This window comes from Bos javanicus, chromosome 22 (genome assembly GCF_032452875.1).
Source record: "Bos javanicus breed banteng chromosome 22, ARS-OSU_banteng_1.0, whole genome shotgun sequence".
NCBI classification, from domain to species: domain Eukaryota; kingdom Metazoa; phylum Chordata; class Mammalia; order Artiodactyla; family Bovidae; genus Bos; species Bos javanicus.
The window spans coordinates 50,870,095-50,894,960 of NC_083889.1; the positions used below are offsets into that span (position 1 = coordinate 50,870,095).

Here is a 24,866-nt window from a genome sequence, read left to right on the forward strand (position 1 = left end):
CATACCCACGTATAGGTTATAGATCCTGTGTGTGTGTGTCTTCCAGAGAAGAGGACTCATTTCACTTCTGCTTTGGTTATAAACAGATATTTTTAGCTTTTAAGAAAAATATGCCATTTAAAGCCCACCTCCATACTCTGCACAATCTCTTTTTCTTCAAAAAGGTTTCCTGTTTACACTTGGTCCAAGGCTTGGGAGAGGGCTCCAGGGTGGTTAAAAAGCTGCCTTGTGGCTGCAGAGAGGGGCTTCAGGCAGAAGCGCGGAAACCACAGGGAGACTTGAGGGTGAGCCTTCCAAAGAGATGCTCGCCCAGCCCTGCCTGGGGACCAGCCGGCCCACAGAGGTTAATCAGGTGGTCGCCATCTTCTTGATGAGCTTCACCTGCCTCTCCAGGAAGCGGCTCTCCCGGAAGCCACAGGCGGGTTCTGCGCGACAGAGCCCAGGGCGTGCAGGTCAACACAGGCCTGGTTCCGGTTCTTCTCCATGAACATAGCCGTCTCCATAAGCGTCATGGGCCTTACCCACTTCTCTTGAGATGGCTTTGGCACGTCCTGGAACAGGGAGTGGCCACCACACTGGTTTTGCATTTTCCAGAGACACTAACACCCTGGTGCTTCTGCTCAGCCAATATGCGGAAAAAAGTGTCCTGCACCCTCTAGAGAGAGGTAGGAGACGAGGCCTGCAGAGGCCTGTTGACCAGGCAGTTGACAGCGGCCTCCACCTTGATGGAATAATTGTAACAAATCTGGGAGCTCACATGGTTGATGGGTAATAAGGAGTTAATCTCAAAAAATGGTCTTGGTTGGGCCTGGTGGCCAAGGATAGCTGAGTGGCTGACTCTTAAATCTGTGAATGGAAAAAAAATTGGAGGGTGGTCAGAGGCGAGAGCAAAGGGCATCCCTAGGTCTGTTCCATCCAAATACTGCTGAAGGAAGAGACAGATCCGCAGGACCCCTGAGTGCACTGCCAGTATACAGCCAATATTTCTATTTTCTTTTACAATAATTTTATTGATTATTTAATTATTTGGGGGCTGTACTAGGTCTTCCTTGCCTCGAAGGCTTTCTCGAGTTACCGGGAGCTGGGGGCTACTCTCTTGTCGCGGTGCACAGCTTCTCACTGCGGTGGCTCTTGCTGCAGAGCACAGGCTCTCAGCGCATGGTGCACTGGCTTCAGTAGTTGTGCTGCACAGGTTTAGTTGCCCCTTGGCATGTGGAGTCTTCCCAGACCAGGGATTGAACCTGTGTCCTTTGCATTGGCAGGCGGATTGTTAACCACTGGACCACCAGGGAAGCTCTCTGTTTTCTTATAAAGATGATTCTGTGGGGTCTGAGCGTCCCAGCACTGGAGTTTTCAGGCTGTTGGTGGGGCCGGGTCTTGGTACCAGGGACCCGGAATGTCCGCCTCCAGCCAGAGTTCATGCAGGACCCTGCTAAGTCCCCCACCACCGCCCTTGCCCTCACCTCTCCAGGAAACCCTCCAAGACCAGCAGGGAGTCGCTGCTTTTGCCCTCCAAGCATGGAGTCTCTGTTTCTCCCAGTCCTGAGGGGCTCCTGCAGTCAAGCCCCACTGCCCTTCAAAGCCAAATGCTCTGGGGGCTCTTCCTCCCCGTGCCGGACTCCCGGGCTGGGGAGCCTGGCACGGGGCTCAGAGCTCTCACTCATATGGGAGAATTTCTGCAACATAATGATTCTCCAGACTGTGGGTCGCCCACCTGGGTGGGATGGGATTTGATTATATTGTAAGTGTGCCACTCCTACCATCCCATGGTTTCTCTTTTATGTCTTTGAATTTGACCCCCCCTTTTTTGGTAGATTCCAGTCTTTTTTATTGGTGGTTGTTCAGCAGTTACTTGTGATTTTGGCATGCTTGTAAAAGGAGGTGAACTGAAGGTCCTTCTACTCCCCATCACCTTGTTGCCATCCTCAAAAAAGATTTTATTTCTATTTTAGAGATTCAACAAGGGCTCCATTGAGATGAGGTTGTACGCTGATGCTTTTCCGCTGACGGCCAGTGATTCCCCTTCATAGTTTTGCTCTCCCTGCTGTGCTAATGAAAGCCACCTGAGTAAAGGTCTGGAAGGCTCCATGTACAAGAGGAGTTTGCTCAGGCCTCCCTTTTTATAGGGTACCCTTCCCAATTTTCACTGACTGATCTCTCTCTGCCATAAGATGTGTCCTGGAGCAAGCCATGTGAACACAAGCACCTTGCTATCTTCATTTACCAATTAATAAATATTTCCATTCCAACATGGTTCATATAGATGGCTTTCATTCTTCTTGTGCCTTGCTCAGAAAGGCATTTCTCCTTCTAAAATTATAAAAATGTTGCTTATGCTTCTTATAGTTCTATTTATGATTTAATCACCACACAGTATGTTGATTCCTATGGAATGAATTTTGATGTATGGAGTTACCTATTTTCCAAAAGAGATATTTCCTGATTTTGATAGTGGCCTCTCCTTTTTATTCTCCTAATGACCATACTTTTTAATAGAATTTATACATCTTAGGTGAAAGTACTGCTGTGTACTAATTACCCCACCTAAACCCAAGGTAAAGTGGATTGTGAATGGCCTTGGCAATTCATTCTGTTCGTCTGGTTCTTGGTGTCCTCAACTGAAGAAGAAGGGGAGTTAGATTAGATGGCTTTGAGTGATCCTTCTGGTTGTACAGGCATAGTATGACTGGGGAAAGACTTTATGACCTCATTCTGTGAAGGCATGAATTACATAATAAACCAAGAGAGTGCTTTCACATAGTATCTTCCCCCTTCCAAGCACAGTGAGTGCCTAGTGAAAGCCTGCAGAATGCACTGACTGGCAGCTTCGGTGCTCTAGGTGAGCTGGACTGGGCCTAGCCATTTGACAGCAGATTTACCTGGTTCCTAAGTGACTACCTAGCAAGAAAGGGAATGGTTCTGGGCAGGCTACTTGCGTGCCTATTTTTAAGAATGACCTGGCTTTTAAGTAGTGTAATGCCACAGTGTTTTACTGTTTGCCTGGTCAGTCTTAAGCTCTGAAAGTTAAGGAACTGTCAGGAGTGCAGAATCAGGATCCCTATGCCTACCGAGGCATCCCTATGTCTCCCTTTGCAGACTCAGTTCTCCTCTCTCTGCCTTGACCCTGTGCTGTGGCCTTGAGCACTTCCATTCCCTGTTCTGGGCCTTAAATGCCACACCTCTGCTGCAGTCCTCCTTTCTGTATCAATATTTCACCCAGTTTTAAATGTGAGGAGTAAAAAGAGTGCCTGCCTTTCGGCACTTACAGTGAGCTATTTTATCACGTTAAACACCGTTAGCCGCCTTTTTCCTTCTGCTCTTTGTCTCGCATCTTCTTGTGAGGGTAACAGTCTGGGCTTCCAGAACTGGTCTCTAAACAAATGCACAGCGGCCCCGTGTGTGGCATACTCAGGTTGGAAGCCAGCAGACAGTACAGTTCTTCTTTGCAGACAGATGGGGATTAATTTCAAAGTTACACAGAGGCATTAATTTTTGTAAATCATGAGCAATCCATCCCTTGGCATTTGAATAAGTTGACTTCAATTTGTTTAAAGTAAAAAAAATAAACACAGAGACAAATGCAAACAAGTGCAGATGCAGTCATCAGCTTGCTGTTGAGCTGAAAAGCTGTTGGTTCCAGGGGAAGTGTTCATCTAAGGAAACTTGTGTCATGGCTCCCTTCTGATGAATAAGGGCCTGAACCATGGTTTCACCTAAACGTAAATCACTAATTGACCGAACAGAGGACTTTACAGACCACAGACTGTAACTGAAATTGAGAAAGATGCTGTGATTCACTACAAAACAGCTGTCATTGAAGTGAAGGCAGCAAGCAAAACAGTAGGTGACTGGAATATTTCTGACTCCTGAAGGAGTGGTGTCTTTATTTCTAAGTCCTAAGGGAGCAAGGGAGCCTTTATAGACAACACAGCCAGCAGTTCATTTGAGACTCAGGGCTGCCGTTGATTCACTTCAGGTGGTGAGATTAGAAATCTGGCAGAACCATCTGCCTTGAAGCAGCTGGGTTACTGGGTAGGGGATTGGTGCTTCAAAAAAGGCATGGAGGGACCAGGCATTCCCATACACGGCTGGGGCCTGCTACCCAGTTCAGCTCCACATCCCTTCAGGGCTCATCTTATGTACCCATTCTCTCATCTGAAACACTCTGTGGAACCTCACCACTGGCAGAAACCTGACTAGGGTCAGCAAGTTCACGGTCACTGCTCACCAGTGCCCCCTGCTGATAACCTCAAACACGAGACACTCACATGTCTTGGCCACAGTTTCCAAAGAATCCAAAATAGACTGACTTCTGGAACTGAGATGTTCCTCAGACTCTTCCACTGATGTCTGTAACTAAGAAACCCCAAATTAGGAAATAATTCACAGACTGTTGCCTCATTTTACTAACTTGGCAAACTGTCACTTAATGATAAAAAAAGGGTAGTTAAAATACTGCCGTTTTACATGAACAAAAACCAATACAATTATTAAACTTCTTAAAATGTAAGATGTTTTAACACCTTGAAATGTGGCATACTTACCTTGTGAATGCTTTCTTTGATATGGGAAATGAAGTTGTATAAAGTCTCACTAAAATAGGAAAGAAAAAAGGAAAGTGAACCTTTGCAAAATATTTAAGCAGTAGGTAACAAAATTGATTCCATGAACATAGCAGGATTCTACCGGTGCAACATCAAAACAGTGGTTGATCAGAGCTGAAGACTTAACCCTGAGAAATCTTAGTGCCCAGATTAGAAAAGGAGACACTGACTTTTCGTGATGATTTCCAAAGTGAAACAAAACTTTATTCTGTTTTTTAAAATTTACTCTATATGGATCTTAAATGAGGTTGAATTTTAGCAATTCAAGTGGTTTCTATAGTAGAACACACCAGCTTCCATTTTTATGGCAACATGGCTTCAGAGGATAGTGACTTCCTATGGATAGTCAAAAATTCTTGGACACATATTAGTCTAATGACTATTATTTTGTCTGTAAGAATGGAGATAATTCTGGGAATGATATTGATTTTTAATGAAAAATAAATTATCATAATTATTCCTCAAATATCCCACTTTTGAAAAAAATCAGACAAGGTTCATCATTAAAATTTTTTACAGATTTTGTTTCTTTATACAATGCATATATCAATTTTTGAACCCCAATAGGACAGCTCTTCATGCCACAGTCTTATGGATGCTCCATAAGACTGACTTTAAAAGAGGAATTTGATAGTACCATTTCAGAGTCTTACAAACCATACAGTTTTATGAATAAGATTAAGACATGACCTGAAAACAATGAAAATCTAAAATGAAAAATTTAGTGAACTAAGGATAAGAACAGAATGATATTAAATTATAAAAGTAGATAATAAGAATAAGAAAAGGTACTTATAAATTAAAATAGCAGAAATTAAACAAATAGAATTAACCAGAAGATACAGTATGGAAATGTGATAGAAAACAGAAAAAAGACAGATGAAAAACAAGTAAATAGTAAAAAAAAAAAAAATTAGAGAATCAATGCAGGAGATTCAATGCTTGGACAAAATTGGAGATCCAGACAATAAGAAGAGTGAAAATAGGAGGTTTTCCAAGGTATAATAAAAGAAAAATTCCCAGAACCAAAAGACACAAGTTTATAGGGCAAAAGGAATTCCTCCATGCCAAGGGTTCATGATGAGCCACATCAAACCATAGTGCTGTAAAATTTCAGAACTCTAAGGATAATGAGAAGGTCCTAAAAATTTGCAGAAATAAAGCAGGTGATATATACAGGCTTAGGAATCTGCATGGCAGCAGACCGCTTAAAAGCACCCAGAAATCTATAAGGTAGTGGAGCAATACTGTAGAAATTTTGAACAAAAAGAACTCCTAGTCTTGTACAATGACAGCTGTGCCAGTTGCTTGTAGTCATCATCTCTTCTCAGTGGTCAGTACTCAATTTTTTAAATTAGTTCACTGAGGTATGATTAACACACAAAAAGCTGTACATATTTAACATATACAAGTTTGGAGATAAGTATACAACCATGAAACCATCTCCACAATCTATGCCATAAATACATCTGCCACCTCAGAAAGTTTCCTTCTACCCTCTTTCTTTATTGTTATTAGTGATAAGAACACTTAACAAAGATCCACCCTCTAAACAAAATTTCAAGTATAGAGTATTGTTAACTGTAGACACTATGCTGTATAGTAGCTCTCTGGAATTTATTTGTCTTATATAAACTGAAGTTTTGTACCCTTTGAGTAATACTTCCTGTTTCCCCGACACATTCCCCACCGACAACCACCATTCAACTCTCTGCTTCTATGAGTTTGACTATTTCACACTCCTCGTATAAGTGGTAGCATATAATTAGTATTTTTCCTTCTGTGTCTGGCTTATTTCATTTATCATAATGTCTTTCAGGTTCATTCATTTGTTACAAGTGACAGGATTTCCTTCTTTTTTAAGGCTAAAGAATATTTCACTGTATGTACATACCATTTTTTCTTTCCCATTCATCCATTGATAGATATTTAGGTTACTTCCATTCTTGGCTATTTTAAATAATAGCCATGCTGTGATGAACATGAGAGTGCAGATATCTCCTCAAGATCCTGATTTCAATTCCTTTGGGTATATACTTAGAAGTGGAATTGCTGGATCATGTGGTAGTTCTGTTTTTAATGTTTTGTGAAGCCTCTATACTGTTTTCTAAAGTGGCTGCACTAGGGAATTCCCTGGAGGTCCAGTGGTTAAGACTCTGAGCTTTCACTGCCGAGGGCGCAGGTGTGACCTCGAGGAACTGAGATCCCCCAAGCCTTACGATGTGGCAAAAAAATTAAAATAAAGTAGCTGCACCAGTTTTCACACCCATCAACAGTGTATATATACTTGCCAACAGTTGTTACTAATTTTTTAAATGATAATCATTCTGATAGGTATGAGATGATATCTAATTGTGGTTTTGATTAGCATTCCCTGTTAATTAGTGAAGCTGAGCATCTTTTCGTATAACCGATGGCCATTTGAATGTCTTCTTTGGAGAACTGTCCATTCAATTCCTTTGCTCATCTTTTAATCAGGATATTTCGGGGTTATTTTGTTTTTGCGACTGGGTTGTAGGTATTCCTTTAATGTTTATATTAACCCTTTATCAGATGTATGGTTTGCAAGTATATTCTGTCCCATAGGTTGCCTTTTCACTGTGTTGATTTCATTTGCTGTGCAGAAACTTTTTACAGTTGACCCTTATACAACATAGGTTTGAAATGCATGGGTCCACTTATATGCTGATTTTTCATTCAATAAATACAGTTGGCCCCTTACGTTCCAGGGTTTCGCATCTGCAGATTCAGCCAAACATGGACAGAAATTTCCGTCTTCAATTGGTTAAATCTGTGCATTCAAAACTGAAGATATAGAGGGCCGACTATGGGACTTGAGCATCATTGGATTTTGGTATATGCAAGGACTCTTGAAACCAGTCTTCTGTGGATGCTGAGGGATGCTTGTACTTGGATGTCATTTCATTTGTCTATTCTTGCTTTTGTTACCTGTGTAATATCCAAGACATCATTGCCAAGGCCAATGTCAAGAATGTTTTTCCCTATGTTTTCTTCTAGGTGTTCTGTGGTTTCAAGTCTCACATTTACGTCTTTAATCCATTTTGAGTTGATATTTGTGAATGGTATAAGTTAAAGATCCTTTTCCATTGTTTTGCATAGGGATTCAGTTTTCCCAACATCATTTGTTGAAAGATTATCATTACCTCACTGTATATTCTTGGTATTTCTCATATGTATTAAACATTTAAAACCTAACCCTCAAAAAAAAAAAAACCCTAACCCTCTAAATGATCCATATAAAAGAGCACAGTGCAGCCACCAAAATGATTTTATAGATGAAATAGAAATATAACTGTTCAATATTATTAAATTAAAAAACAGATTGAAAATAATCCATAGGAAACAATTCCATTTTTATTTTTTGAAAGTATGCAAAAATAGAGCAGAATTATATAAAACAGTGTTAATGGTGGTTCACAGAATAAGCTGATTCAGAGGCAGACTTGAGAATCTGACAGACCCAAGATCTCTGCCCAAAACTCCTACTCAGTTTAGATGTGCTCCCTTGGATGGAGTTTTTCCTCACGCCCCCAGTCAGAACTGGAAGCCTGTCCTCAGGGCTCCCAAAGCATTTGGATGAAACCTCTACTACAGCATTTACAAATTTGTACTTAGAGTGAAAAGTCTAGTTTCTTTATTTTAGGTTGTTCTCCATCTGATCCTCTTTACTGTTTGAGGAGTTCCTCAGATCAGGGATCTTGGGAAGAAGCAGAGTCCCTTTCCTCCTCTTGAGGCTGAGAGTGCCAGGGCTTGCTTTCTGAGCTTTTCCTGAACTTGGGCTCTCCTTTCACATACACCTTGTCAGATTGGGAGTCAGGGTAAAAATACTGTGACCTCTTTCTCTGGTGGTTGTGGCTCTCGTGGTAGAAAGATGGAGCTCCATGGGACTGATGAAAGTGGACTACACTGACAACAATGGAGCGAAGGGTCCAGTGCACTCTGGGCAGAGGCTAGAAGGCAGCAGAATCTGCACGGGACTGATTTTGAGACTTTGTTTGGAAAGTTGTCCATGGTAGGTAGTTGTTGGCAATCGTATGACTGTGGCAGAAACTTAAATTGGCCTCATTTTCTTCCTTGCAAACTGGATTCCTAATCTCCACCCGCCATGCCCTGCCACCTAGGTAGATGACATTCCATCCTCGGGAATTCCTTGGCAATCCAGTGGTTATGACTCCATGCCTTCACTGCCGTTGGCCCAAGTTCAGTCTCTGGTTGAGGAACTAAGATCTTGCAAGCCACATGGCATGACCAAGAAAAACAAAATCCTAAAGGGAACAGAAAATACCCTTCTTCCTTCCTTCATCCATCAACTGTCTGGAAATCTGATATAAAAGCTCCAAGCACTGTGAGGACTGAGAGGGATCATACTTTAGGGATCTGCTAGATTCACGCTTCTAGAAGGAGCCATGAGGTCCATGGAGCTACCATTCTAGCCCTGGACCACACACTTCAGGCTGATTTTTTGCATTAAAGAAAAATAAGCATCTTTTAAATACTTCTATTATTATTACGAGAATGAGAGTACATATGTCAATGCAGTTGAACATAATCCTAATAAAATGAACCACTTAAGATCTTTCAATAATGTTTAACACTTTAAAAAATTTAAATTAACATAGGAAATTTGTATATGTATGTGTACACAGTCCTGTGAGTTTTATCACAAATTTAGGATTCATGTAACAACCACCACAACCAGGATATGAGACAGTATCCCCCAAACAAATCCTTCAGGCTGTCTCATTGTGGTAAAGACCAGCCCACACCCCTAATCCCTGGTAATCACTGACCTAATACCCATCCCTATAGTTCTGCTTTTCTCAGAATGTCACATAAATTGAATCATATAGTATATAGTCTTTGGACTGGTTTCTTTCAGCATAGTGCCTTTGAAAGACTCTTGAGAGCACCTTGGACTTCTAGGAGATCAAAGCAGTCAATCCTCAAGGAAATCAGTCCTGAATATTCATTGGAAGGACTGATGCTGAAGCTGAAGCTCCAACACTTTGGGCACCTGATGCAAAGAGCCGACTCATTTGAAAAGACCCTGATGCTGGGAAAGACTGAAGGCACGGGAGAAGGGGATGACAGAGGATGAGATGGTTGGATGGCATCTCCGACTCAATGGACAGGAGTTTGAGCAAGCTCCGGGAGTTGGTGATGGACAGGGAAGCCTGGTGTGCTGCAGTCCATGGGGTCACAAAGAGCCGGACACGACTGAGCAACTGAGCTGAACTGAACTGAGTGCCTTTAAGGCTCATCTGTGTTGCTGTGTAGCGATAGTTCATTCCTTTGTGTTGTTGAGTAGTGTTCCACTGTATGGGCATACCATAGTCTATCCATTCATACACTGAAGGGCATTTGGGTTGTGCCCAGTTCTTGGTGATTATGAACTAGGCTACAATAAACTTTATTGTATAGACTTTTATGAAAACATGTTTTCATTTATCTAGGATATATATCTAGCAGTAGAACTGCAGAGGCAGACAATAAATTGTTTAATTTTATAAGAAACTGACAAACTTTTCCAAAGGGGCTGTATCGTTTTGCATATCCACCAGCAAGATTTCCATTTGGTCTATATTCTTGCCCAGCATTGTCAAATTTTGTCTGTTTTATTTTTAGTCACATTAATAGATGAGTAGTAATATCATCTGCTCATATTAGTAATATCATTGTGATTTTAATTTGTATTTCCAAAATAGCTAATGGTGTTGAGAAACTTTTCATGTATTTATTTGCCATCCATATGTTTTCTTTGATGAAGTGTCTGCTAAAATTTTTTCCCATTTTTTTATTCAGTTGCTTGTTTCTTACTGTTGAGTTTTAAGAGTTCTTGATATATTCTGGATACAAGTCCTTTGTTGAAAATGTGGTTTGCACATATTTTTTCCAGTCTGTAGCTTGTCTTTTCATTTTCTTAACAGTGTCTGTCACAGAGCAAACATCTTACATTTTGGTTAAAAACAAAACCCCAGAAATCTTAAGGGTAGGCTATCATACTTCAAATTCAAGTTCCCTTCCTTAATCTATCTGCTACTATTTATTTTTCAGAGTCCTCAGATGCTACATGCACACCATCAGGGCTTGGTTGCATTCAGTGGGAGCAATAGGATATTATATACTTATTCTGTCTTAGTCAGAACCAGAAGCCATTCCAATACCCTCTTAATAAATTCCTTTTTCATTTAAATAGTTATTTCTGTTGCTCACAACTATTAACTCTGGCTCACTTGTTAATTTATCCATCACATGCCTGTTTCCTTAACAAGACTGAGAACTTCAAAGACAGGTACCATTATTCCTCCCCTTGGGATCCCCAGTGTGCCCTATTGGGCCTAGCACAGCATTTATTGAGTGAGTGAATGAACAGATTTCACTGTGGTGATCCCCAATCTTGAAAGAATATGGCTCATTTTATAATTTCCTTGTGTTCCTTAGGTTATTCATTAGTTATGAGACTAATCTGTTTTCTCAAACATGATTGATTAAAAAATAATAATAATCTGGGTAATGAACATCCCATTGTCTAGTATGCCCAGCATCCACCTCTAATGGAGAATTGTTTCTTTTTGCATCCAAAAAGTGATTACGATGAGAACTTCAAGTCATACCCCCCTCTTCACTCACCCCTCAATAACCAAATAAACAAATCCATCAGAAGCTTTCACTAGGATTTTCAAATTGTAACTAAGGGGTGAGAGTCTCTTTTTCTGTGTTAGTAGGAAGCTGGTCTCTAGTAGGAGAGAATGAAGCATAGATGGGGAGGGAAGCACAGAAAAGAGACAGATTTTGATTTCATTTCATTCCCTGTCCTTCCCAGATTGGTTAAGAGGACTAATATATTCTCCTTTTTATCCAGGCTAGTTTATTTGCTATCAAAAGAGTTATAACAAATGCAACGTGAATGAGTAAGGCTTCTTGTGAGATTTTTTTTAACCTCATGTGCTCTTTCTACTCATTTGGGAAAACATGTACTTTCAAAACACAATATGTAAATACATGTTTTATTGATTAGTAGCATCTCTTATGTTAACTCTGTACCATGCCTTATCATTTTCCTGCTTCCAGATTTACAATGGTATACTTTCTCTCTCTCATTTAAACTTTTCTCACTCTTCATCACATTTCTGACAAGCACTTATTGACAGAAAACAGCAATCTAAAATGGGGTTTGTTTTTGCCAGAATTTGTGAAAATTATGATTTTCTGCTTAGCATTTAAATCAATATCATAAACTTGAAATTTTTTTAATGGATAAGAGGATCTTCAGTGTCCTTATCATCTATTCTTTCTGTATAAACACTATTGTTTTTTTCCATCTTGTAAATAATTGTTAACAGAAACTCATTTCTGGGAATTCTTTGGTGGTCCAGTGGTTACGTCTCCACGCTCTCAATGCTGAGGGCCTCGATTCAATCCCTGGTCTGGGAATTAACATCCCACAAGCCATGCAAACAAAAAAAAAAAAAAGGAAAAGAAAATAAATAAACTCATTTCACTACCAAAACAGCAAAGGAAATGAAAAATGAAATAAAGAAATGAAGGAAGGGAGGGAAAGAGAGGGAAGAAAGAAATATCAAGAACTTAATGTTTCCAAAAGTTTTTTTAGTTACAGAAATTGTGATCAAACAAAATAATATAATCCAAAAGCCCAGAGAACAAAAACCTTAAGACTAATTTGAGGCAGTAAGATGAGCGGAACCTGCTCACGTGTAGTACTGTACCATTGTTATGAATCCTAGAGCCTAGATTCCTAGAGGAAAGAAATCTGTCAGCATCTGGGAAATGTTTACTTACCAGCAGAATCAAACACTTCAAATAGAGTATTTTGCTTTTCTCAGTAAAGGAGTATAGGTATACGGTGGAGAATATGCCTAATCTTTTAAAGAATTCCTAATCTAGAATTCTTTAAGAAATCCTGGCTCCTAATGCAGGAGATATGGAGATATGAGTTATCCCTGGATCAGGAAGATCCCCTGGAGAAGGAAATGGCAACCCACTCCAGTAATCTTGCCTGGAAAATTCCATGGACAGAGGAACCTGGTGGGCTACAGTCTGTGGGAACACAAAGAGTCAGACACGACTGAGCAACTGAACAACAACAAAATCAACATAAAAGCATTAGTGGTGATGCTAAATGACACATCTTTACTGACAGAAATAATAAAGTATATTTCTGCTTGGGTGTTACAATTTCTGTGATAACTAAGGATGTCCTCTTAACTTACTATGGAGAAATGAACAAGTTAATTTCCTCAGTGACTGCAACTTATTTATTTACAAATTAATGTATAGTCCTAAATTTGCTTATATATATATATATAAAAAACAAATAAGAATATGTATAAAATTTAGGCTATATCTTTAAAAATACCAACATTTCAAAGTGAGAAAATCAGCCTGAATTATGATTTAAGAATTCATGTGCTATATTCTTGACTCTGAAACAAATGTTAACTAAGTTCCTAAGTCTGATGATCTGAAGAAAAAGGACAGAATTTTAGGCAGAATAAACCTAACATTACTTGAATATTGCATTTCTCTAAGAAGTCCTTTAGCTTAATATTCAGAGACACCAAAACTGTGGCAGCCTAAGAAAGCAAATAAAGAGTAATTACTAGATGAGCTGTAAAAGTAAGAATGCTATCATGCTGAAACTGAATTATTCAACTACTGACATTCCATTTGCTATTTCACTCAGAAAAGAGAAGCTGTCTCATCCACTTGAAAGGTTTTTGTGTACCTGTCACATTTGTCTTTTGCACTTTTCTTTTTCTCCTCAAACTGTTCCAAGAGGCCTTTCGGTTTTCCAAGAGACAAAGGAAGAGGAAACAAGCCTCCATCTTTTGGATCTCCTCCAAGCAGCTGGGGTTTTGTTTGGTACTTTGTGAAAATACTAGGTTCACTCTGTTCAGTGGAAAAGAAAAACATCATAGCCTTTCACACATAAAAATATTTATAGCATTCACTATTTTCTATACAAAGCAGAGTTACACTTAAGTGCAAACTATAATACTAAAATCCAATGCAGCATGTAGTATTTCCTTTTTATTTCATATGCACCAGAAAATTATATTAAAGAAAAGCAACTCTTTTTACTAATATAATTTCTGCCTTACCAGCCCAGAGATATTTAAAATGTCAGCTAAAATGGCTTAAAATCAATTATATAAGTTTAAAGGGAACAACAGAAAATTATGCTGTGTTGAGATAATGTGTTAAAGTTTTTATATTAATAAGTTTAACTCAAGTTGTTGTTGCTCAGTTGCTGATGAACTAGACTTACTGATAAGTTTGACATGTAATGTAAATGGCACATGGTAAGCCATTTCCTGCATTCCAAAGCAAAACTTACTCTGAAACGTTCAGGTAGTACACTTACTCCTTCACATCACTGGGTACCAATTTTTGTACTAAAATACTTATCTCAGAGCATACCTTGCTAAGTTACAGTAGTGACCTAATCTTATTAAGTCTATCTGATGCAGTTAAGTCTGTGTATAAAGTTAAATCTGGTTCTAGACCAAAATAAATAAATTAAAAAAAATATTTCTGACTCACAAAAGAAAACAAGCTGATCTCCAAAAAATCAAGAGATTCTGGCCCTTGGGCTTCCCGTGTGGCTCAGCTGATAAAGAATCTACCTGCAATGCAGGAGACCTGGGTTTGATCCCTAGGTTGGGAAGATCCCCTGGAGAAGGGGATGGCTACTCACTCCAGTATTCTGGTCTGGAGAATTCCATGTACTGTATAGCCCATGGGGTTGCAAAGAGTTGGACACGACTGAGTGACTTTCACTTTCACACTTTCTGGCCCTTATTCATCAACTTAGGCCTCAGTATCCTCATCTCCTTTTTCAAGGAGTTAATGACTAAATCTACAAAGCATCTGATGTTTCTTAGGAAAAAAATGTCCATATAGAATAATATTTATATTACTTTGTCTCTATTTCTAAAGTTCTTTTTTCTTATTGAATATTCACAAACAATAATATGACAAGCCTTAGAAAATGCCATGTAATATTTGGCACTCCCTAGGAGTGGTCAAAGTACTGGAAATATTCTGTGTTGCTTTAGTAATAGAAGAAAATGCAAATTAAATGTTTTCCATTTCAGACTACCAAGTCAAATTAATCACCAATCAAACACAAATCTATTTAGGGCAGTGATCCTTAGAGGTGTACAATTCTAAAATATAGTGCAGCATAATAAGTCATCTTTACAGTTTATCTCCATAATGACTGTGAAACATGTGCAGAGAAATTCTGGAATTCAAACTCACATCCAGAGAATTCTGTTGTGACTGTTTTGGATGTCTCAAGTGGACTTCAGAGTCCACGGGTGTTGACAGGGTCTGTGAACCTTCTGGACAGAACTGGGATCCAAAAAGGAACTGGGAATCACTGAGACTGGAGTAATCAGTCTGATTGTTATTCCAGTTAGATGACTTAGTGGCCCTGAAATTAAGCAAGACGATAAAAGTATATCAAGTAGACAAACATCCTGAACAAATGAAAACCATAATTCAAAATTATTTCAGAATATTCTGGGCAGAATGCTAGCTTTTTTTTGACCTCCCAGTCCCCTGCACACTGCCAGTACTACCTCTAAAGAAAGAAGGAAATTATGAATGCCAGACATTTTGATTACAACAACCTTGGAACAATCAGATGGGAATTCAAACATTAAGGACTAACACCATTATTTCTTGTACAACAAGATTATGGGCTTTAACACCATTTTGGAGATCAAAGGTCAGAAAATCTTTAGGGATTAAGAGAACATTTTAAAAGGTTGAATTTGTTTATCAGTAAGGGAACAGATTAAAAATAAAATACAGCTTATGCATGTAACCGATTCAGTAGTCAGAATTAATAAACTAGATTTACATATAACTACATGGATAAGTCTCAGAAACATAATTTTGAGTGAAGAAAAATAAAAATGTAATGAACTCTCTCATGTATTAATGTAATTTATAAGCCTACATCATACATATTAAACAAGTATGTAATTGAATATGTAGAAGATTAATGGGAAGGATACACATTAACTCCCCTAGAATGTGTGTCTGTCGGGAAGGAAAGGAGCAGGACTGGAGGGAGAGAAGACGCTATAATACACAATCACAATATAGACCTAGATACGGACTGAATGTGTGTGTCCTCCCAAATTTATGTTGAAACACCGAAATCAGATTGATTATATTCTTTGCAGCCAAAGATGGAGAAGCTCTATATAGTCAACAAAAACAAGACCAGGAGTTGACTGTGGCTCAGATCATGAACTCCTTATTGCCAAATTCAGACTTAAATTGAAGAAAGTAGGGAAAACCACTAGACCATTCAGGTATGACCTAAATCAAATCCCTTATGATTATACAGTGGAAGTGAGAAATATATTTAAGGGACTAGATCTGATAGAGTGCCTGATGAACTATGGACGGAAAAAAAAAAAAAAAAAAAACTATGGACGGAGGTTCGTGACATTGTACAGGAGACAGGGATCAAGACCATCCCCATGGAAAAGAAATGCAAAAAGGCAAAATGGCTGTCTGAGGAGGTCTTAATAGCTGTGAAAAGAAGAGAAGCGAAAAGCAAGGAGAAAAGGAAAGATATAAGCATCTGAATGCAGAGTTCCAAAGAATAGCAAGAAGAGATAAGAAAGCCTTCCTCAGAGATCAATGCAAAGAAATAGAGCAAAACAACAGAATGGGAAAGACTAGAGATCTCTTCATGAAAATTAGAGATACCAAGGGAACATTTCATTCAAAGATGAGCTCGATAAAGGACAGAAATGGTATGGACCTAACAGAAGCAGAAGATATTAAGAAGAGGTGGCAGGAATACACAGAAGAACTGTACAAAAAAGATCTTCACGACCAAGATAATCACGATGGTGTGATCACTGACCTAGAGCCAGACATTCTGGAATGTGAAGTCAAGTGGGCCTTAGAAAGCATCACTACGAGCAAAGCTAGTGGAGGTGATGGAATTCCCGTTGAGCTATTTCAAATCCTGAAACATGATGCTGTGAAAGTGCTGCACTCAATATGCCAGCAAATTTGGAAAACTCAGCAGTGGCCACAGGACTGGAAAAGGTCAGTTTTCACTCCAATCCCAAAGAAAGGCAATGCCAAAGAATGCTCAAACTACCACACAATTGCACTCATCTCACATGCTAGTAAAGTAATGCTCAAAATTCTCCAAGCCAGGCTTCAGCAATATGTGAACCGTGAACTTCCAGATGTTCAAGCTGGTTTTAGAAAAGGCAGAGGAACCAGAGATCAAATTGCCAACATCTGCTGGATCATGGAAAAAGCAAGAGAGTTCCAGAAAAACATCTATTTCTGCTTTATTGACTCTGCCAAAGCCTTTGACGGTGTGGATCACAATAAACTGTGGAAAATTCTGAAAGAGATGGGAATACCAGACCACCTGATCTGCCTTTTGAGAAACCTGTATGCAGGTCAGGAAACAACAGTTAGAATTGGACATGGAACAACAGACTGGTTCCAAATAGGAAAAGGAGTACGGCAAGGCTGTATATTGTCACCCTGCTTATTTAACTTATATGCAGAGTACATCATGAGAAACACTGGACTGGAAGAAGCACAAGCTGGAATCAAGATTGCTGGGAGAAATATCAATAACCTCAGATATGCAGATGACACCATCCATATGGCAGAAAGTGAAGAGGAACTCAAAAGCCTCTTGATGAAAGTGAAAGTGGAGAGCGAAAAAGTTGGCTTAAAGCTCAACATTCAGAAAACGAAGATCATGGCATCTGGTCCCATCACTTCATGGGAAATAGATGGGGAAACAGTGGAAATAGTGTCAGACTTTATTTTTTTGGGCTCCAAAATCACTGCAGATGGTGACTGCAGCCATGAAATTAAAAGACGCTTACTCCTTGGAAGGAAAGTTATGACCAACCTAGATAGCATATTGAAAAGCAGAGACATTACTTTGCCAACAAAGGTCCGTCTAGTCAAGGCTATGGTTTTTCCAGTGGTCATGTATGGATGTGAGAGTGGGACTGTGAAGAAGGCTGAGCGCTGAAGAATTGATGCTTTTGAACTGTGGTTGGAGAAGACTCTTGAGAGTCCCTTAGACTGCAAGGAGATCCAACCAGTCCATTCTGAAGGAGATCAGCCCTGGGATTTCTTTGGAAGGCATGATGCTAAAGCTGAAACTCTAGTACTTTGGCCACCTCATGCGAAGAGTTGACTCATTGGAAGACTCTGATGCTGGGAGGGATTGGGGGCAGGAGAAGGGGATGACAGAGGATGAGATGGCTGGATGGCATCACTGACTTGATGGACGTGAGTCTGAGTGAACTCTGGGAGTTGGTGATGGACAGGGAGGCCTGGCGTGCTGCGATTCATGGGGTCGCAAAGAGTCGGACACAACTGAGTGACTGAAGTAAGGAGGATGGGACCCTCCTGATGAGATTAGTGTCCTGATAAGAACAGACACCAAAGAGCTTACCCTCATTCTTTCTCCATCATATGAGGACACAGAAAAAGGCAATTGTCTGCAAGCCAAGAAGGGAGTCTTCACCAAAAACCAATCATGCTGGCATAGGACTTTCAGTTCTAAGACTTTTCAATCTCCAGAACTGTGAGAAAATAACTTTCTGTTGTTTAAGCCATCCAGTTTATTGTACTTTGTTGTGGCAACCCAAGCAGACTAATATAGGTCTCATACAGACTGAAGAATATGATCAACTCAGATTTGCACACAGAAAGATCCATTAAGCACTGTATTATTCCCTTTTACACTTTAGTGTCTTATCCTTGATTGTTTTATATACTTCTAGCTGTGGACCCCCAACTTGCTTCCCATGGATACCTATGCCAGTCTAAATCTCACATTTGAAGGGGATAATGATATTGATAATGATACAATCACACTTGAATACAGTGTACTGAGTCTACACAGAGATAGCACATAAGGGGATAGACAAACATATAGTCTTCAAGTTTTTACTTGAAAGACATCTCAATAACAGTTTATGTTACTTAATGCTGTTGTATAACCCAAGAAAACATCCTTTTCATTAAAACACACAGGCAGATCATTCCTTTTCCAAATGCTAAATTTAAAATAGATAGCACATAAGTACATATTCTAAGCCAAAGGAATCATTATATATTAATACAAGAAAGAAATAAACCCTACTTGTTCAGAACAGAGAAGAGAAATTATTTTGACTCATAGAATCATTTTCTAAGATTAGCTAAGGTAATGGGCTACACACATATATTATAATATGGTTTGCATAATCATTGCTCAAAATAGCTAAATAGCTCTCTGTGACTCCGTTCTTAGGTCAAAGAGAATAATTAGCTGGGCTGGAAAAGAAACAGCTCTGTGAGCCTACAGAAGTCATGTAGGATTTGTATCTTCAAGCTACGATCTGGAATTAAACATATATTTTTTCCCCTACTCTGTATCAACTGTAAGCCTTTTTTTTCTTTTCAAGGAAAAAACAAAAAGAACAATGTTTTAGGTTTTTTGCTGTCTTTAGGAAGGTGTTAGGAGGAAAAAAAACTATTCAAAGATTAAAGCATGCCAAAAACAATTGGAAATCCCTCCATATATACCACTTCTGGGGCACACCCACCAAACTAGCAATAGCAGGCCCTTCTGCATGGCTAGAGGACACCAATCTAAGTACTTCAGCGGAGTGGTAGAGGGAACAATATTTCAATGAGGCCTGTTAGCAGTTGGAGTGGTTACCTACAAATTGTACGATACAGCTGAATACATTGTCTTGAGTTTGCTCCTTGCTGTTTCAATAGCAATTGCTCCAAATGAGGTTAGAGTTTCTAGATGTTGGACCATGTCTAACTCTCACAGGCCTCATAGTCCCTAGGTCTGGTGCTGGACAGTCATTGTTGAATTAGCACACATAGCTGAATTGATATTAATTTTATAATCAGAAAATAGGCAAAGGGAGAAGACAGTATGAGGGGGTTACAGTGCTGACAAGCGAGGGGAAGAAGCTATATGGGGTAACTCTATTACTATAAACCCATACGAAGGGGAGCCTGTTTTCATGAAATCAATCTTCTCAAGTAGAAGAATACATAACCAGAAAACTTACCCAGAGCCTGAGGGGATACTGAACATATCTTTGATATTCCAGACATTAAAATTCATGTCTTATGATTATTCCCTTTAAAAAGAGAGGAACATTCATTTAAAAGGTTAATACAGTACTTTTCCAAAGATTACTTTACAGTGACTGTTATATGTAGATGAGGGCATTTCAGCAGTTATATTCTCATCCAGTTGGTGAAAATTCCCATTACGTATCTGCCAGAAATAGGTTTTGTGTTTTTTTTTCCTTGCAGTTAAATTGCATGCAAATTCCCCGCAATATCAGAGCCCAAACCCAGCCACCTGTAAAAAAGTAAATTTGCCTGCCATCCTTTGCTTTCTTGTTTCTTGTTCTGCCACCTCTACTAATAATCTGCTTTTAGAAAAAGACCAATAAACCCCTCTTTCATTGCCTGATACAAAGAATGACTTAATCTATAACCTTTCCCGAAAAGACTGGTTCTTCTCAGCCCATAGGATATTGGAATGCCAAGAAAGCTGTGGAATTTGGGCAGTAAGAAGCTGGTTGAAGAATAAGTGCTATGGGCAAAAGTGTCTTCCCACACCTCTTACAGCAGTTTCCTATTCCGCTCACTGCCAATCTAACATACTACATAATACAGTTCATATGATGATCATAATGCCTGGATTTTATGAAACAAGCCCAATTTTCAATTTTGTCTCCTTGATCCCACAGAACATTCATATGTATCAGATTGTATATTACCACTGAGAGCATCAGAAAATGATACCCACACATATGAGATTCCCAGTATAGATCTAGATAAGATGAAGCATAAGTTCTGAACAAATACAGGTAGTTTGGTATACATTAATATAATTTAACCTTGTTTAGAGAAATGTATTACACTGAAGTTTTCTAACTTTCTAAAACATTACACACATTTGTGTGTTTATAAGCATTTGTTTTGCAAGAAAGTTAAGTCAATAGACCACAGAATCAAGGGGCTAAAGGTAGTACTACTTTCACAGTATCTACTGTGTGCTAGGCACAGTGCTGGACACATTGCAGAATATAAGCTTAATGATTTTGTGAGGCAGATTTTGTTATCCCCATTTAAAAGCTTGTGAAGATTCAGATAGGCTAAATAATTAGCTCAAATTATAAATAATTCTTGATAAATATGCTAGATCATTGAGATGAAAACTGAAGAAAATTCATTTTAAAAACTGGCAATATTGTCCAGATGGGTTCACAGGTAAATTCTACCAATTCATTTATAGACAAAACCATACTAATTCTGTATAACCTCACCCAAGAGGTAGCAGAAGGGACACTTTCTAGCTCATTCTATGAGGCCAGCATTATGCTAATAATATAACCAAAGACATTACAAAAAAAGAAGACTACAGACCAGTGTCTCTCATGAACATAGATGCAAAGTCCTCATCAAATTATTAGCAAATTGAATCCAACAATGCATAGAAAGAATTATACACAACAGGAGATGCAAGCAGGGCTAGTTCAGCATTTGAAAATCAATTAATATAATCCATTAGGATTATAGGACTGATATTGAAGCTGAAACTCTAATATTTTGGCCACCTGATGCGAAGACCTGACTCATTGGAAAAGACCCTGATGCTGGGAAAAATTGAAAGCAGGAGGAGAAGGGGATGACAGAGGATGAGATGGTTGGATGGCATCACCGGCTCAATGGACATGAGTGTGAGTAAACTCGAGGAGTTGGTGATGGACAGGGAGGCCTGGCATCCTGCAGTCCATGGGGCCGCAGAGTCAGACAGGACTGAGAGACTGAACTGAACTGCTAATTCATTGCATCAACAGGCTAAAGAAGAAAAAGTATACAACCATATTGATACAAAAAACCGTTTGATAAAATCCAACACCCATTCATGATAAAAACTCTCAGCAAAGTAAAAAAACAGAAATTTCCTCAACTTTATAGAAAACATCTACCCCCAAACCCAAAGTTAACATCATCCTTTTAAAAAAATTTTTCATTGGGGCATAGTTGATTTACAATATTGTGCTAACATTACACTTAATGGTCAGAAACTAAAAACGCTCCCACTAAAATCAGGAACAATGCAAGATGCTTCCTCACATCTCATCACATAAATTAGCACAGGATTAGATAGACAAACCAGTAGAACAGAGCAATAAATCTTTCTGAAATGGAAATGTATGTTTATGATAAAGGTAGTATCTCAGATTTGTTGGGGAGAGATAAACATTTTAAAGTAGAGTTGGGATAACTGAATAGATATATCAAAAAAAATCAGATCTAGTCTGTTCACCATATGTCACAAAATATTACAAATGAATCAGAGATAAAATAAATATGAAACCATAAAAGCACTGGAGTGGAGGAAACGTAAATTTCTCTATAGCCTGGAAGTGGGGAAAACTTTGACTCAAAAAGTCCAGAAGAAAAAAACTGACAAATCTGACTACATAACATTTTTAAAAAGAAAATTTTGTATCACACTACAAATCTTACAGAAAATGGTCAGGACATCTGAGCCAATGGTTCACAGTAAAAGAAACACAAAAGCCCTTATATGGGAATTCCCTGGCTGTCCAATGGTTAGGACTCTGAGCTTCCACTACAGGGAGCACAGGTTCTATCCCTGGTCAGGGAACTAGGATCCTGCATGCCAAGTGGTGAGGCCAAAACCATCATCATCATCATCATCATCACTATGTCTTTTCCCTGCTTTTTCTCTACCCTATCATCCTAATATATATTTTATTAATTTATCATATTTTGTCTCTCAGCATGCACACCCATGCCTACCAGAATGTAGTTTTAAGCTCTTTGAAGATAGGAATTTTTGTCTGTTTTGTTCACTGCTATACCCTCAAAATCTACAAATTGTGCATAGCAAATAATAAGTGCTAGCAAATAATACAAAATATTATTAAATGAGTAAATGGGAACTAAATTAGGACAATGGAGCAAAACTTTCCAAATATCCATAAATTTAAAACACATTGTTTTCAATTATTACATTTAAGTCCCTGGATCATCACAGACTTTATTATATATTTTAATAAAGGAGATAAAGTAAATATGGGATTCCTGATCTTCATGTTTGGGGGTCCCTGGTGGCTCAGATGGTAAAGAATCTGCCTGCAATGCAGGAGAGACCTGGGTTGGATTCCTGGGTCCAGAAGATCTCCTGGAGTAGGAAATGGCAACCCACTCCAGTATTTTTGCCTGGAGAATTCCATGGACAGAGCAGCCTTGCGAGCTACAGTCTATGGGGTGTGTATGTCCGAGTTTTTTTGATAGTCTGTGTTTTTTTTCTTCCATCCACACTAGCAGAATTTCCTCCATCTAAAGTGTAGATTTAGAATCTAGACACTTTTACACATATCACTACAAGGTCATTTTTTTTTAACAAGGTCCTTATAACTACATATAGATGATAAATCCTCTATTGTTTTTCACTTCTGTTTATGCTGATAGAGTAATTTATATAACCTGTTGTTTGAGGTTTAGAATAACTACTCCCCAGGTTCCAGACCTAACTTACTCTTAAGAGGTTTCTTAAATATGGTTTTAGAAATTCTATGGTTATACCAATTGTGCTTAACAGCCACCTGGTGCTTTATGTGCCAAGAGTCTCAGTTTACCTGTCCTCTGTGCATTCACCTGTCACCATGCTATCTGTATACATGCTTTTATATTCTCAGAGGGTAGAAATCCCATCTACAAAAATCCCTCTCCTCACAGATACTAGTATAACATTAGTAATGAAGAGGTAGTCATTCTTAGTTGGACCTTAGCTATTTTAAGGTAAATGAAAATTGAAATGCACATATTAACACCTTACAGGGGCTGAGTTCCCTCCCTCTCTCATCCTCCAATCCCATTAAAGGAAGCAGAAAAGGAAGGGAAAGGTTTCAGTGCAAGTGACTATTTCCACAAGAAGGGCCTTGGCATGGTTATGTGCAGGGAGGAATATATGGGGCTGAAGAGGGTGTGTCCTAAGGGGCTCCGAGCCCTCCCATCTGACCCCATCTTCAACTAAGAGAATCCTGAGATCGCAGTGCAGGGTCCTCCAAGTGCCCCTACTTGGCCACAGGGAAAACTAGTCTGTTTTTCTGGCCTCCACCAGGCCTGCCTCAACCTCGGTTCAGTCGCTCTTTCTCATTTTCAGTCTCTTCTACCAGGAGACATGCTCTGGGATCGTAGACTAAATAAGTCATTCCTTGTCCTTTCCAGACCCCTCCAAGGGATTTCCCGTCATAATAATCAATGACCAATCCCAGTGGGTTTCCCTGGGTTCCGGTTCACCCTGACTTCGGGGGCGGACTCTCTTCCTGGTCTCTGAGGCAGGCCGGGAAGCCTTCGTCCCCAAAGAACCTGAGGAAAACAGCTCCCCAGGGAAGCTGAAGTCAAGTCCCTTGAAGAGCCAGGGTGGTCTTTCCTCACAGAGAAGGAAAGGGCTAACCCTAATCCCAACACCACACCCCCACCTTCCATCCCCCGACCACCCCGCCCCCCGCGTCCCCCGACGACCCCCCGACCCCCCCATCCTCCATCCCCCGACTCCCCACCCCCCACCCACCACACTCCAGCCTGCCCTGCCCAACCCCCTCCGGCCTCCACCTCTGAGGGCACGCGCCTGATCTAGAGGCCGCTTGGTCCCGAGGAGGTTGCCTAAGCTCTTTGGCCACGCCCCCAGGATGCGCTCTGACCAATGAGAGTTACTTCCCTTCCCCTGGGCCCGCTCCTGCCACAGCAAGCTGCTAACGGTTTTAACAGTCCTAATAGTTTGTGAAGCCTTTAATCTTGGGCCAGGTCCGCTGACCTACATTTCACCACATACTGCTGTGCAACACCCAGCCTACACACACCTGACGAGATGGACCCTCACACCTGCATACTCATACCCTGCTGTCCACCCACACCTTGCCCTGAATCCCCTCGCTCATGCAGACGCTCTCAGATAGTTATAGATGGCTGTCTAAGCCGTGAAGTGGCTTGAGATCACCAATGAAGGAGTATGAATGGAAAACAGATTGTATTGAGTCCCAAGACACGCAAAGTTTAGAGGCTTCAATGAGGAAAAAGCAGCAAAGGAGTCAGAGTAGGAGTGGTTAGGGATAGGGGAGGAACACCAGCAGTGACTGAGGA

At 39.8% G+C, this 24,866-nt stretch overlaps 1 protein-coding gene across 5 annotated transcripts in view; it reads right to left on the reverse strand.

Moving 5' to 3' along the window:
• The window catches only part of IHO1 (interactor of HORMAD1 1), a 28,231-nt gene extending 3,601 nt beyond the window's left edge, over positions 1–24,630 (reverse strand). Inside the window, exons 1-6 of one of the 5 annotated variants that reach the window (XM_061397574.1) lie at positions 24,339–24,630; positions 19,739–19,810; positions 14,910–15,084; positions 13,372–13,535; positions 4,545–4,593; positions 4,269–4,356 (exon numbers count right to left, since the gene is read on the reverse strand). In XM_061397574.1, the coding sequence (XP_061253558.1) occupies positions 4,269–4,356; positions 4,545–4,593; positions 13,372–13,535; positions 14,910–15,084; positions 19,739–19,794 (532 nt within the window). In that variant the 5' untranslated portion in view covers positions 19,795–19,810; positions 24,339–24,630. Of the gene's footprint in view, positions 1–4,268; positions 4,357–4,544; positions 4,594–13,371; positions 13,536–14,909; positions 15,085–19,738; positions 19,811–23,359; positions 24,218–24,338 lie in introns of those variants that run through there. The other 4 variants (XM_061397575.1, XM_061397577.1, XM_061397573.1 and 1 more) reach the window with 4 other exon arrangements.
• Between the last annotated feature and the right edge of the window lie 236 nt (positions 24,631–24,866).